This window comes from Cryptomeria japonica, chromosome 6 (assembly GCF_030272615.1).
Source record: "Cryptomeria japonica chromosome 6, Sugi_1.0, whole genome shotgun sequence".
Lineage (NCBI taxonomy): Eukaryota > Viridiplantae > Streptophyta > Pinopsida > Cupressales > Cupressaceae > Cryptomeria > Cryptomeria japonica.
In genome coordinates, this window is record NC_081410.1 from 248,907,670 (window position 1) to 248,922,191 (window position 14,522).

The 14,522-nt window shown below is 36.3% G+C and overlaps 1 protein-coding gene across 8 annotated transcripts; it reads left to right on the plus strand.

The window, feature by feature from the left end:
* The first annotated feature begins 4,441 nt into the window (after nucleotides 1-4,441).
* LOC131079767 (BTB/POZ domain-containing protein At1g30440) lies at nucleotides 4,442-12,027 on the plus strand. Of its 8 annotated transcripts, none has more exons than XR_009358192.1 (7): nucleotides 4,442-4,722; nucleotides 5,055-5,214; nucleotides 5,357-5,490; nucleotides 5,755-5,824; nucleotides 6,015-7,235; nucleotides 8,136-8,785; nucleotides 11,365-12,027. XR_009358192.1 is itself a non-coding variant. In XM_058017809.2 (6 exons), exons 3-6 carry the CDS (start codon nucleotides 5,432-5,434, stop codon nucleotides 8,718-8,720), a joined length of 1,935 nt encoding a protein of 644 aa, XP_057873792.1. In that variant the 5' UTR covers nucleotides 4,442-4,722; nucleotides 5,055-5,214; nucleotides 5,357-5,431; the 3' UTR covers nucleotides 8,721-9,361. The 8 variants fall into 8 exon arrangements, 6 of the variants coding, with proteins under 6 accessions (XP_057873792.1, XP_057873797.1, XP_057873793.1 ...); XR_009358191.1 differs by lacking the exon at nucleotides 11,365-12,027 and adding an exon at nucleotides 9,039-9,361; XM_058017809.2 differs by lacking the exon at nucleotides 11,365-12,027 and having other exon boundaries at nucleotides 8,136-9,361.
* The last annotated feature ends 2,495 nt before the right edge of the window (nucleotides 12,028-14,522 follow it).

Below are 14,522 nucleotides of genomic sequence, written 5' to 3' on the forward strand. Positions count from 1 at the left end.
ATATGCAAAGAATAAACAACATACTCATCAAAGATGACACAAGGTATACCCTGGGAAACCCCTCATGAGGGAAAAATATAGCCTCCAAAAGCATCCATCCACCACGTATTAATCAACAATGTAACATTACGATACATTTAAGGAAGTCTTTGAATCACAAACCACCATCAAGCAATCCATTTGAACAAGCATGTAACCACACATCCCATGTTGTGCTTCGAACCTCCACAAAGACCCTAGTTAAAATGCTAACCTACCAACCTGAAACAACTACCTTGTGGTTGCTTTTATAGAGTCACACTCTTATAAAACCACCAAGTGGTATTACATCAAAACCATGTGCTAAAACCATGGACTACCTAAACATTGACCCCACATTTACTATTGGGTACTAAGTTTTCTCTTTTTAAATATCTTTCTCCAATATTAAATAATCATAATATAATATTACAATGTTACAATACACCATCAAATAGCTTCAAGAATATTTGAAAGGAATCTTTACACGTTACAAGTCCATTTGCAACTCGCATAATAAATAAAATATTACAATTATAAACATTATTATGCATGGTGTACAACACCTATTTTCCCAATAGCTAATACTTTAAAGGTGATAAATTTTTGTTGAGACAACATATGATATATCATGTGATCATTGACAATGAGTTGAAATGGTATGATAAGCTTCAGGGGTCACCTATGCCATCCTTCTCTTAAGGATGATGGAGAAGAGAAAACTCGTGAAGAGTGGAAAGGAGATTTTTCACAGGTGTTGCCTCAATCATTAACATCATAAATAAAGATGAAGAATATGTTGAGGATAATGTGAGTTTTCAATTAGATAAATTATCAACGCTTGAATATGGAATGATGTAGATAAATTCTGTCAATATCACATATGCTAGTGAGGAGTACACAAAGAACTTATCCAAGATGAACATGTTTATGCACTAGTATGTTCGAGTAAAGGAAAAGAGAATGAATTTTGGATTATAATTTACATTATGTAGAACAAAGCTAGATCTATGGTTTACATGTGTCTACTGTTATGGGATGAGAATGAAGTATATTAAAATTGCTTTCTAATTTGTCATCATATTTTAGTGCTCGGTTTCTCCAATATTTTTTATTGTTACTTGTCAATTTCTCTTGGTTTTTTAAGTTTCTTTTTAGCTAACTCTGTTTGAAGGATGAAATAGTTACATCAAAGCCTACACTCCTCATCTTCAATAGTTCCTTCAAGCAATGCAACTTCTTTTTGTCATATGTGCGAACAAAGATGTTTCAAGCATATTCTTTTGTTTTAAAATGATTGTCGAATAAGAAAGTGACATGTGTAAATGGCCCAAAGCTTGTGGATCCCTTGTTTTATAAAAGGGAATTCAAGGCCATTGGAAAGGGTTCTAAAATCTTGTATTGGGCAGGTAGAATAGAGTAGTGATGAATATAGATCATAGATAGAATATGCAAACTATAAAGGCTTGATTCTAAAAGTAAATGTTAACTAGTTTTTGAAGTATCAGTGATAGTATCATAGAGTTGTCTTCAAATTGTACATTATGAATTATATGAATACAATATATCAAAGATATTGGATTTGTCATTATAGTTTTCTCTGTGATTGTTTTATTTGTTCATTGTTCTCTTTCAAGGGAAGAGTAAAAATGCTTTGATATAATGACTATGATTTTGAATGGATAATTTGGATATGTAAGTAAGACTTTGTGGTACCATGAGCGGATTTGTTGGTGTAAGACATTAACATATGTATCCATTGGTTAGACTTAATTTGTTGATCAAATTCTTGTGTAGTCTCTTGTTTAACTATGTGCCCTAGAATAGGCACAAATCTATTGCATGGTTTAATACATCTTCAAAAATAAATTTAAATATCAAAATTAATTTTACTTTCCATGTTGTTAAGAGTAGTTTTAGATAGGAATTTGTTCTTGATTATTGATAAATGTGTGATTAACCAAGAATTGAGACAATTTAAGTGAAATAAGACATTTCCTTGGTATATTTTCATTGAGAAGCATTTTCTATAAGACGATGTCTAAGTCTACTATGCAGTAGATTGTAAGACATTGTTTAGGGAAACCCACCTTGGTTGTGTAGAGCCAAAAGTGCAAAAGATTTGAATCATTGATTGAGTCTTGTTCATTGGCCAATGATCTAAGAATCCGTAGATTGAATATGGCTAATTCATAGTAATTCTTAGGCAATCAGTTGGAAACACCAACACTCCTTATTTAAATTACCTTTGTTTCCTTCCATTTCCATCCTACCCCCTTTTCTCTTTGTTCTTCAAGCTATTGCTATTAGGATAACAACCTTTATTTAGCAAAAACAAGGTTATGATCTTTACCTTGAGAAGAAAAAGTAGTAAACAAAATATGAGTTTGAAGGAAGCCCCTTGAAAGTGGTAAACAAATACAAATATCCAGGCCTTGATTTCCACACAACCTTAGTTGGGAGCTATAAAAAAAAGGTTACAATGGAGCTGGAAAGCTCAACACATTCTTCAAAATAAATGCAATTCAACTAAGCTAGAGGATTAGAAAATAAATAAGACATTATTTAGTATGCTTGTTACATTGATGTGTTGTATGATTACAAAGCTTGGGATAGCAACACGTCAACATTGAAATGGAGACAAATAGAAAGCTTGCAAATAAATTTAATCACAAAAAATTTCAAAGTAAAAGCCAATATCCTATATAAGATCCTCTTAGTTGAGGCTAGAACCTTTCTAGTTGAAGCAAAAATAATGATTCAACTACTAGGTTATTTGAAGAGAATAGAGAACATGGAAGTACACTATTGACCCAAAATAATGGTGGAAGAAAAGTTAAATAGAAGAAATAACATTTGCATGAAGAAAAATACTAAGTGGATGAGTAAACAGGGAATTAAAGGCAAGAAAGTCCAAATGCAAATGTGGAAATGAAAAGGTATGCGAGAGAGAAAGTCAAAACAATTGCGAGAACATAACAACTTAGGCAAAAAAGAGAATATTATGTCAAGCAATTTAATCTCACACGTGACCACAAGTAAACACACTATATAGGAGGAGGATTATGAGAAAGAGGAGAGTGAGAAGGGGGAGGAGGATCTAGAGGCCATGAAGGGATCAAATTCCTCCAATTTAGGCACCAATGTCCCTGACTCGGAGACCATCAAGGAGGATACCAAGAACACCTCCCCTCGTTCCAACACTCCCCTGCCCCACACCTCAGAGGAGGATGGTAGACACTCTGACAGTGGGAAGACTGTTGTTGATGAAGCGGAGAAGAAAGAGGCGGATCAGTGTTCGGGTTGCAGGGATATCTCTGAAGATCTTAATGGTGTTAAGAAAAAACTGGAGCACCTAAAGTCCTATGTCAACAAGATTGGAAAATTCGCTATCAAAGTGATGCACTTGTCTGCTACCTCTCTATGCTTGCTCCACCAGGATAAGGCGGATCTGGAAGGGATAGGAAGCAACACCACTAAGGAACTGTTTTAGTTCCTGGCTAGACTGGACAGGGCTCATGCTCTCTAAGCACACAGGTGCTGATAATTAGGTTGTATGGTTGGTTTCCTGCCTTCTTGCTTTAGTTTTTGTCGCTGGAATGTTTGTTTCCATGGTAATATTGCTACTTTTAATAGTTGTTATAGTAATGACATTATGATGGTTTACTGCTGGTTATGGCGCTTGTTGGACGAGATTGGTGTCAATCTTGGGTTATCCAATAGCGACAGGCAGTTTTTGTTTTTGATTATTAGAGTAGGGATTGGCTGAATGCCACGTGTCTGCGGTGCGTGTGTTGATAATGGTTTGTCTGTTTCTTTTGGGTTAGCCCCCAGATTTGGCTGCTTTTTAATAAAAAACACACTATATAGGAAGCATATATAAAATGTAAAAAGTGGAGAACACCCAAAACAAGTGGGCTAATAAGGCTTCTTATCTTTGCACATCAAGATCAATGGAAATATAATGACATTAATCATGAAGCATATGACATAAGAGGACATATGAATCAATTATTTTTATACTCTTAAGAGTATAATCATTGACAACTTTGTTTGAGATAAATAGATAGCAAATACAACAAAGAAATAAAAGAAGTCAAAAATAAGAATGATCATGTTAAATAAAACTTTTATTTGTTTTCAAATAATTTAACTCTCGAGTCTCATAAACTATCAAAATCTCATGAATGCCATTAAAAATTTTCATTCATTCATTTATATGCTTTTTACTAGTATCCCTAACTTTTTCACAAATCATCATGCCACTTTTTTAAAATAGGGAAACAAAATTATCTATTATTATAATTACCCAGCTAAACAAGATAATAGCAAAATTTTACAACAATGGGCACAGGCTAAGGCGGTCATGTATTTTATGTGACTTGGGAGGTTTTTATTCCCTTCTTTCTTGTGGGTTGGTGTGAGTATTAAAATTTTCTTCCACGTATGTCTGAATTTTGCGGTGCAGATGTTGAAAAGTAATCATTCACATCAATCAACGCTCCGACTGTCTATGACCAGGACTGAACGGACAGCTTGCAGTTACTTGCATAATAATGAGTAGCAAATATTCTTCAATTAACACATCTACCGGAGCAAATCATTGATTTCTACAGGGCTTTACTAAAGACAATTCTCTGCCGTTGTCTGGGCATAGCATTTCCAGAGGCATCTGAATGTTAAGATCTGGTTGAGAAAAAAAAGGTAAAATGTTTCTCAGACTTTGACTTCATCTTACTTGGGAATCTATAACGATGTCGTCTTATCCTGCTTTTCGTGGTGTTTCCTTTCCTCATCTCTTTCTCTCATCTCTTCTTTTTCCCGCTGGGTTTACGTTAAAAATCACTCTCAGATTTTTTCAATGTAGGACCTTGGTCTTGATGGTCCACAACGATTTCTAATCATAACTACTTTTTGTCTTTTGCCTGTCAAGATTATGTAGCAGTCCAACGCAAATGCAATAAGATCTCTGGCATAACTCTTTGCTTTGCTTTTTTTTTTTTAACCATTTCTTGTGTTTTCTCTGGCTTCTGCAGAAGAATTTTACCGCTGAAAGAGAAAAGGGCGTGGGAAACTGTATTGACTTGATTGGTGAAGTCTTGTCTCTGCCTCACATCGATATGCAATCTCAAATGAAGACACCCATTTCAGTGTTCAGTCCAAATGTATAGCTGCCTTCTACTGTTTTGGTTAATGGTATATGAAGGTTCTTAAGTTGCTGTTTGAACACCCGTTCTTTCTCGATCTGTATTTTGTTTCAGATCGGTTATTACATAGAGTCCGTCCTTGAGCTGAAAACATCTTTTGATATTGTATGGGATTTTCGCCAATGATACAGATGAATAGAGAGAGCTCATTGAGCTGGTGGCATTGATGCTGGGAATCCAGCATTGCTCAAAGATCTGTGGTTGAAATGGCCTTTGAGAAGTTGAGCTCCAAGCCTGATGGATTTCAACGCAGAGGACAAGCATGGTATGCCTGAATCCATTGTTTTTTACCCCCAATTCTGGACTAAATTGCATTTATCCATTTTTTCAGTATTGGAACTGTTGGTTCAACCATTGTTGCTTGGGATTAGAATACTCGTACATATGGATCTGTCTCAATCTGATTTTATTCGGTTTCCTGTATGTTGGGTACTAACAATTTTAGTATAAATCATACCCAAAAGGTTTTAACACTTTAGTTTTTGGTTTTACTCAAACAACTCGATAATCTGATGTAAACGACTTTCAGGTTCTGCACAACTGGACTGCCGAGTGACATTATAATAGAGGTGGAGGAAATGTCATTCCATCTACATAAGGTCCCACTTTGAGCCCATCCTTTTGCTTTTTGAGAAAAGTCATTTTGGCATGCTTGATATTTTCTGGAGGAATGTAAAATTGCTTGATGTGGAGCACTAAAACCTAAATAAAGTAGCATTGTTAAGGGTCTAAAGCTATGATAGTGCCCTTCCCTGACCTAGTACTGTTCATCATTGCAATGCACTGCAGTTTCCCTTAATGTCAAGATGTGGAAAATTATCACGATTAATCCCTGAAACACCAGACGACGACGAGGAAGGAAGTTGCCGTATCACTCTCCTGGACCTTCCTGGTGGGGCCGATGCATTTGAGCTTGCTGCGAAATTCTGCTATGGTGTCAAACTGGAATTCACGCCCTTCAATTTAACTCCCCTTCGCTGCGCTGCAGAGTATCTGGAAATGACAGAAGAGTTTGGGGAGGGGAATCTCATATCAAAAACTGACGATTTCCTCAATCATGTAGTGCTTAGAAGCTGGAAGGATTCAGTCCAGACTTTACAAAGCTGTGAGTCCTTAATGCCACTTGCTGAAGAACTTAATATTGTGAAGAAATGTGTTGATTCGATTGCCATGAAGGCTTGCACTGATCCCAGACTCTTCGGTTGGCCAATGACCGAGGGAGCGGGGACGCAAGGGATACAGAGTCCTGGAGGAAATGTTCTTTGGAACGGAATTAATACAGGGCAAAGGCCAAGAACAGCAGGTTCAGATTGGTGGTATGAAGATATTGCTGTGCTGAGCTTAAACTTTTATAAGAGAGTAATATCTGCAATGGAAGAAAAAGAAATCAGACAAGAAAGCATCACAGGAGCTGTAATGTACTATGCAAAGAAATTCATTCCCGGGCTAACACGCCGAGGTATAGCTACATCAATTAACGTAAATTCTGCTCCTTCTGAGGTTGATCAGAGAGAATTTCTAGAAACAATAGAAAGCCTTCTTCCCGAAAGTAGGGTTGGTAATACAACAAATTTTCTATTTGGATTGCTGAGGACAGCTAATATACTAGATGCTTCTGATTCATGTAAGATAAATCTTGAGAGAAGAATTGGGTTGCAGCTGGAACAGGCCACTCTGGATGATCTCCTCATGCCAAGCTATTCTTACACTGTGGAAACTCTATATGATATTGACTGTGTACAGAGGATTTTGCAATATTTCTTATCGAGTCACCATGGTACAGAATCCGCCGTGGCTAACCCACATGGATATGAAGATGGTGGCTTTATGGGATCACCCTCATTGACACCAATCATGATTGTTGGGAAACTTATAGATGGTTATTTGGCTGAGGTTGCTCCTGATGGGAATCTTAAACCAACTAAATTTCAGATGTTAGCTGAAGCTCTGCCAGATTATGCAAGGGTTTTTGATGATGGATTGTACAGAGCTATTGATGTGTACTTGAAGGTAGTATCTCCACAGAGTGTATGCATAAGCTGATGCATATTTTGGATCAATATGCATGGAGTATCTGTTTCATATATTGGATTTTTTTTTTATTGATTTGTTTTATGGTTATTTGGTTGATTTTTTCTGTCAGATATTAGGTTTGTTCTGGGGCCAGTGACTATTTTTCATTCTGGATCTTGGCGTCATTTCTCGTGCCGGGAAGCTTTGCTGGTTCATGATTCCAATTCATATTTTTTCAAGTCATGGGTTTCGTGAAATTTTAAGGCCTATTTTATTGCTTTTGGTTTGCACTTCTGCGATTTAGATGTTCCATTTCGTTAATACTTTTAGGAGTGTTTTTAGGGTCAGCTTGCTGATATTGTACGACTTTCATATTTAATTACATTTCATCATTTGGGGATCTGATGTTTTTCCATGTTTTAATGCAAAAGGATGTTTTTCCTCACTTCTTTTGACAGTTTTATGAGGATTTGCCTGGAATTTTGGCTGTTCTGGGTTGCTTTGTTTTATTTTGTAGGGCGATTCATCTGGCTTAGGGTTAAGATTTTCGTCTATTCTTTTGTTTGGTTTTGGAAGGTTTCTTTCTGGTAGAGATCTTGTTGTCATAGCCCATATTAATGGTCTGAAGTGGTTATTCTTAGGTGTTTTCTTCTTTTGCTTGTTTCGTCTTGTAAAGGGGTTTGAATTTGTAGTTTAGTTTGTATCCATAGGCTTTAGGAACATTAACATTATTATGTTATAAAATCGTCAAAATCCATTTCGGCCTGTGTTTTTATCTGTGGAGTTCACACTGTGGTACTAATTTTTTCCGATTCATGTTGGGTTGAAAAATAGTGTCAGTCAATCTGAAATATTTTATGCTGAAGATGTGAGACTTAAATGTGTTATGCTTTTCAGGCACATCCTTGGGTGACTTTGGAAGAGCGAGAGAAGATCTGCAGTATCATGGATTGCCAGAAGCTCACGCTTGAAGCCTGCACTCATGCTGCCCAAAATGAACGTCTTCCCTTGCGTGTTGTTGTACAAGTGCTGTTCTTTGAGCAACTCCAGTTGAGAAATGCAATCGCTGGTTCTTTTCTGGCAGCAGATGGCGCTGATCCAGCCCATACTTCACATCTCAATCCTATCACAGACCTGGCATTGTCAAGTACAATAGTGGGTGGGGACAGATGGAACAACACTATACGAGAGAATCAAGTACTTAAAATGGATATAGATACCATGAGATCACGTGTGCATGAACTGGAAAGAGTGTGCTCACATATGAGGCATGCAATAGAACAAATTGACAAACCTAAAGTAGGGAATAGCAAAACGACCGGCAGCAGTTGGAACTTCATGTCAAAGAAATTTGGATGCAAGTTTAGGATGCAAGTTTGTGATTCTCAGCAAAGAAAAGTAATGGATGGAAGAAGTAGGGACAGGAGCAATACTGATGCAGGAAGAAGCGCTAGGCATAGAGACAGTTCATCTCTTGGATAAGGCATGTTCTGAAGAAACTAATTGGCCATTTACTTTCTCGATTCAAGGACCTGTGGACCGAATAGGTAGGTGAATTAAGTTTTATTGCTATGTGATACCAATTCTGCCAGCTGGGGACATATTAAACTCAAAGAACTTCTGAAGCGTATTCCCACTTTTAAGCCTCCCATTCTTTAGTTGACAAAAATTGACAGATCTTCATATTTAAACCTTTAATAATCAATCTTGCCCTTCACTTCTCACATGTCTTCCCCTTACAAATGAAGTCAGGATAAGATGGATGATAAAGCTCTCTGATCTTACTAATTCTTTATGCAGTTATTGCTTCTTGGTTATTGTATCAACATGCCTAATGTGCTCTGCATAAAGATCAACCCAGCAACTCACGGCTTTCAAGCAAGGAAGCTTACCATTCTACCACTCTCCTCATTCACACACAAAAGTGGTAAGTAGGAAAAATCTCCTTTGACCATTATGATCTTTAAGAAAAGCCTGCCTAATGAGTTGAGATCTACTGTCCCTCTCAGCATGTGAGGGTAGAATGCAATGTTGGATATAAAGAATGGCCAATGAACAATTTTTATTACCAAAATCGTTTTTAATTTGCTTATGCATATCTGGCAGAGCACAATTCTTGCGTCTGAACTTGTCTTGTGGTTATTGATCAACTGTAGCCTGGACCATGTTGGTCATGTTAATTTTATCTGCTTTCGTTTTTTGTTTTGCAAATACAATCAAGGTTTGAGATCTTAGTTAAATAGGATCATGCTATTTATCCCTGGTTTGCAAACTAATCTGAAAACATCTCTGTTCCCATACTAATTTTAACAGAACAGAAAATTGTTTTAATTCTGTTATTATTATGATAAATTCACTTTTCAGATGTTTATCCATATTATGAAGAATTAATGAGCTTATTCTTTTGATGGTTATTTTGACGACCATGTGAAATAGTCTATCGTAAAGAAGGGTATATGTTGGCATTTCATGGTATAGACTGTTTATGTGCTCAGTATAACTGATAAATATTGAAATTTGAGTTACTAAGGAAGACTCATTAACAATAACTGGTATTAATTCACATTCTGTAGAATCATTGTTGTTATCCTATTCTGGATAAGGAATGGCACTGTTATGATCATTTGTTAAGATCTTACCAGTTACTCTAAGAATTTGTTCTACATTGTGGATGCTTTGATTTCGAACAAGTAGTTGCTTGCCTAAGTGAACAAGTGAAAGAGTAATTGACTTGTAGTTCAAGTCATCACTAACTACCAGTCAACTCGGATAAGCATCTCTTTGTGCTATTTCTATTTGTGTAGGTCTGATTCTATTGGGTGCTTTTCCGCTTTATATTATTCGTTAGCTTGTATTTTGTCATGACGAAGCATCTTCTTTATTGTCTTACTTATAGCCCATGATTTAATTGTCATTTTTATTATCCTACTTAAAATAGCTCTTTGAGTTTGTCTGTCATAAGAGACGTTCTACCTTTTCTGAATTTAAAGAGCTATATATTAGAGACCACCTTTCTGGCTTGATCCAACAACTTGACTTTGGAGGAAGTAGTCTTCAACAAAACAGTGTGTGGGTTATAACAAGCTTTTTCTAATTTTACATTAGAGAATATCCTTCAAAATCAAAAAAGTTTTAATTTTTAGCTATTTAATTGTGACCATTTAGTTTAAATTTTTTGCTATTTAATCCAAATGTGTAAACAGTTGGACACCAATAGACACAAACAAGTAAACACTTAGTGGTTATGTATCAATATAAATTATGCAAGGTCTGATCCTATTTTTAGTGGCTACCTAAAGTTGGAGCTAGAAATGAATTCGACTTGGGTTTACTATATAGAAAGATATGCAGAAAATGAAGTTACTCAAATTTACATTATTGAGATGGAACATTCCATCGTATATAGAAATTTTACAATGTACCTTAACTATTATTGAAGAAGAATAACCCATGAAAATTTGCTTAACATTTTGGAACATGCATCAAGTGTAGAAAACAAATCCCCTATCTTATCAGTGTAATGAGATGCACTAGATTCTGGTATAGTGTCTGAAAGAGCTTTAACTTCACCCTGTAATGAGATGCACTAGAATCTAGTACACTGTCTGAAAGAGCTTTAACTTCACCCTTTGAAAAAGGAGAAGAGGAAGAAGATACGATGATCTTATGTTTCTTTATTTTTTCATTTAAAATAGTTAATTTTTTGAAACAAGTTTCAAGATGACATTTTCTAAAAAGGGTACAATTTTTAAAAGTTCCTTTTCACTTCAAAATCATGCTTAGTATGTAATTATAAAAAGAATTTTTCTAGCAAAGAATTATCTAGAATTTTTATACACGTTTAGTAGTTCTCTAATAGCCCAAGAGCTAAAGACCTATTCTTGAGTAGCCAAAGAATTGCTTAAGTCTTGGAATTATAGTTTGAATGTGTTTAAGACCTTAATCTAATTATGAATGATATATTAATGTATTGTGTACTTAATCTAGAATATGATATTTATTTGAGTTGGTTAAGCTTATTATTTGACATTGATTAGTGTTGGACTTGATTGTGAATGACTTAACTAGATTTGTATGGAATTTGATCTTTGATGATGGATGCCATGATCCTTTTGTTTGTGTGCAGGTCACCAGAGACGCGTAGGACACAACAAAGGAGAAAGGGGGTACTTTGTTCAATGTGGTTTATTGGTACTTGTGTTGGCTATGAGCAAGAACCCATCATCGACATCAAAGAGTGTTGGCTAAGGTGATTGACGCATCAAACAAACACAAGTAACATAGGCATTGATGATAATTAAACTGAGAGAGAGCGACCTTGATTTTGAGAGCCACATTTGAAAAGAGAAGCATCAAAGGCAAAGGCTATTAAAGGAACAAATCACAACAACAAGATATTGGATTGGTCATTGAGTTGACAAAAAATGTTGGTCTACATGTAGGCCAAGTGAATACGATGGAGAACCCAAATTTGACAACTAGAAAGGAAGACAACAAATATAACCAAGAGAGAATTAGAATGAAGTCCAACATCTAATAATTTTGGATTTATATGACGAAATGAAATGATGACTACATCAAGATAGATCCAAGGTGGATGACACAAAACTAATGAGCAGCAAAATCAAATCAAATCAAAGGAAAGAGAGACATGTCTACGAAATAGTCAAAGAGAACACAATTAAATAAAGTCAAAATTGATGTGCAAGGTTTAGCTTAACAATTATGTACTTTATGGCAATTTCCTTAGCATTCTCTAGTTTGAAATCTATTCCAACATTGGAGTAAAGATGCTAGTAAGGAAGTGGAATGATGTTGGTGTTGATCAAGTTGAAAAGACCAGAATATTGAGAGTGGGGGTGAATCAGTATTCCCACTTAATTAAAACAATAAACCTTTTTACTAATTGATGTTGTCCTCAAAATATCAAACAGACTTGACTGAAGTAAAACAATTAATGCAGAATAAACAAGAACACAACCATAAGATGAACACCAAAATTTGTATGTGGAAAACCCAAAAAGGGAAAAACCACGAAGTTTTAACTCTCAAGAAAATATAACTAGTTATAGTTGTGTTTACAAATAGGTGGCTCATTGCCAAATTACAAAAACAACCCACTGCAGATACAAAAGAAACGACTAATTGTTGAAATGCTCACTACAATTGAAAGGGTTGAATTGAGTAAGTTTGCATCTCCAAATGCATGGGATCGATTCCAAGATAAGCTCATATTACAAACCTCAGACTTTACAGAAGATTTGGTTAGAAATCTCTACACTACTGTTTCGCAGCAGGTCCGGTAAATGATTACTGCACTGTTGATTTCCTTCGCTATCTGCAACTCTCACATACACTGCTTCTTTTGTTGACAACTATCTTCCGCACATTACACTCACTCCCTCTTGATTCATTGACTTCTCTCTCTTGCTTGCTTCTTCCATCACCCATGAACACACACACACACACACTGAAGCAATCACCAATGAGGAGGGAGCTCAAGGAAATCAGTCCAAACCGGTCAACAAGAGTAAACACAACGGAAACACACATACATGATGGAGGCAATGCAAAATAGATAGTTTTATTGCATCAAATTTGATTACATACAACCGGTAACAACCGGGTTACAACATACCGACACACAGGCTTGGTAGAATAGGTCACACCGGGACCTGGAATCGAAAGATCTATGTTCTAGGCACAGTCTATCTCTAATTGATTCTAATTGATTTTCAATTCATTCTAATTGATTGCATTCTAAAGAATGATTACAAATATATATCAATCCAAAGGATCCAATCGATCCAAAAGGGATCAAAACCCGAAGAACAAGACCTAATGTGCAAAATGAACAAGCTTGGCCTCCGCCAAGAGATTTCTTCGGAAAGTCCAAAGGATGAAACGTAGAAGGTCGGCTACACGCCAAGAAACATCGAGATCAAAGTCCAAGGCTCCGCAAGCTTCAAAATGGGTTCTGGTAGATCACTAGAATAGGTCTCAGGCAATCGGTAAAAAAAGAACAACCAACAACAAGAAATTGTCATGGAAACCTGTAGCGATATCTTGTTGGAAAGTGATCCAAATGAGTTGCGGTATGAAAGCAAGAAAGATGATCAAGTCTTCAAGTAGAATCCAACACCACAGGATCCGGTGAGCCAAACTGGGACACACAGAAAAGAAAACTGAAACTGCAAACAAAAAAGAAAATGTTTTTGGTTGATGCAAGATTGCTGTGAACCGGGGATGCTCCTGCATCAGACATCCAGGGTTAATCAAAAAGTGAGCCTCTCACTTTGCTGGGGTCAGAGGGAAACCAAGACGGTCTACCTCTGCCTGAGAAATCCAAGATGAATCTTCAACTGGTCTTCTCTTCCACTTCACAAGATATTCTTTGTACTGACTGTTCCGAGAACTACACTCAATCCTATTGTCCAAAATCTCTTCAATCTGATCTGGTTCCTTCCGCGGCAATTGTTTCTCAAGGTCTGCAACATTGTCCTCACTGAATTTTGGTTCATGGTATTCATGAAGATCTGCAATGTTGAATATAGGTGAAATACTTAGACTATCCTGTAGCTCTACTTCATATGCATTTCCAAAACTGAACTTCCTCAAAATCTTATAGGGTCCAAACTTCTTCATCTGCAACTTATTATAAGTTCCAACCGATTATCTCTCTTTTCTCAAGTATACCATCACTTCATTGCCAACTTCAAATTCCTTGTCTCCTCTTCTCATCCGCCTTCTCCTATATTTGCTATTCATGTCTTCCAAATGTTGTTTAACTTGAATATGCAATGCTGCCATGTGATATGCAAATTCTTCTGCTTCTGAACTCTTCCGGTCTTCACTGCTAATGTCTCTCATTTCTGCTCTTCCTCTAGGATGCACTCCGGTAATAATCTCAAAAGGTGTTTTTCCGGTACTTCTATTCACTGAATTGTTATAGGCAAACTCTGCTTGTGCAAGGATCAAATCCCAACTTCCGGTTTTATCTCCCACTAAACATCTCAACAAGTTTCCCAAACTCTGGTTAACTACTTCTGTCTGACCGTCAGTGTGTGGATGAAAAGTAGAACTGATCTTCAAATCTGTCTTCATCTTCTTCCAAAGTGTTCTCAAAAAATAGCCAACAAACTTAGTATCTCTGTCTGAAACTATGCTCTTAGGTAATCCATGCAATCTCACCACTTCCTTGAAAAATAGGTTTGCTACATGTAATGCATCTGATGTCTTCTTACAAGGTATGAAATGAGTCATCTTTGAAAATCTATCCACTAC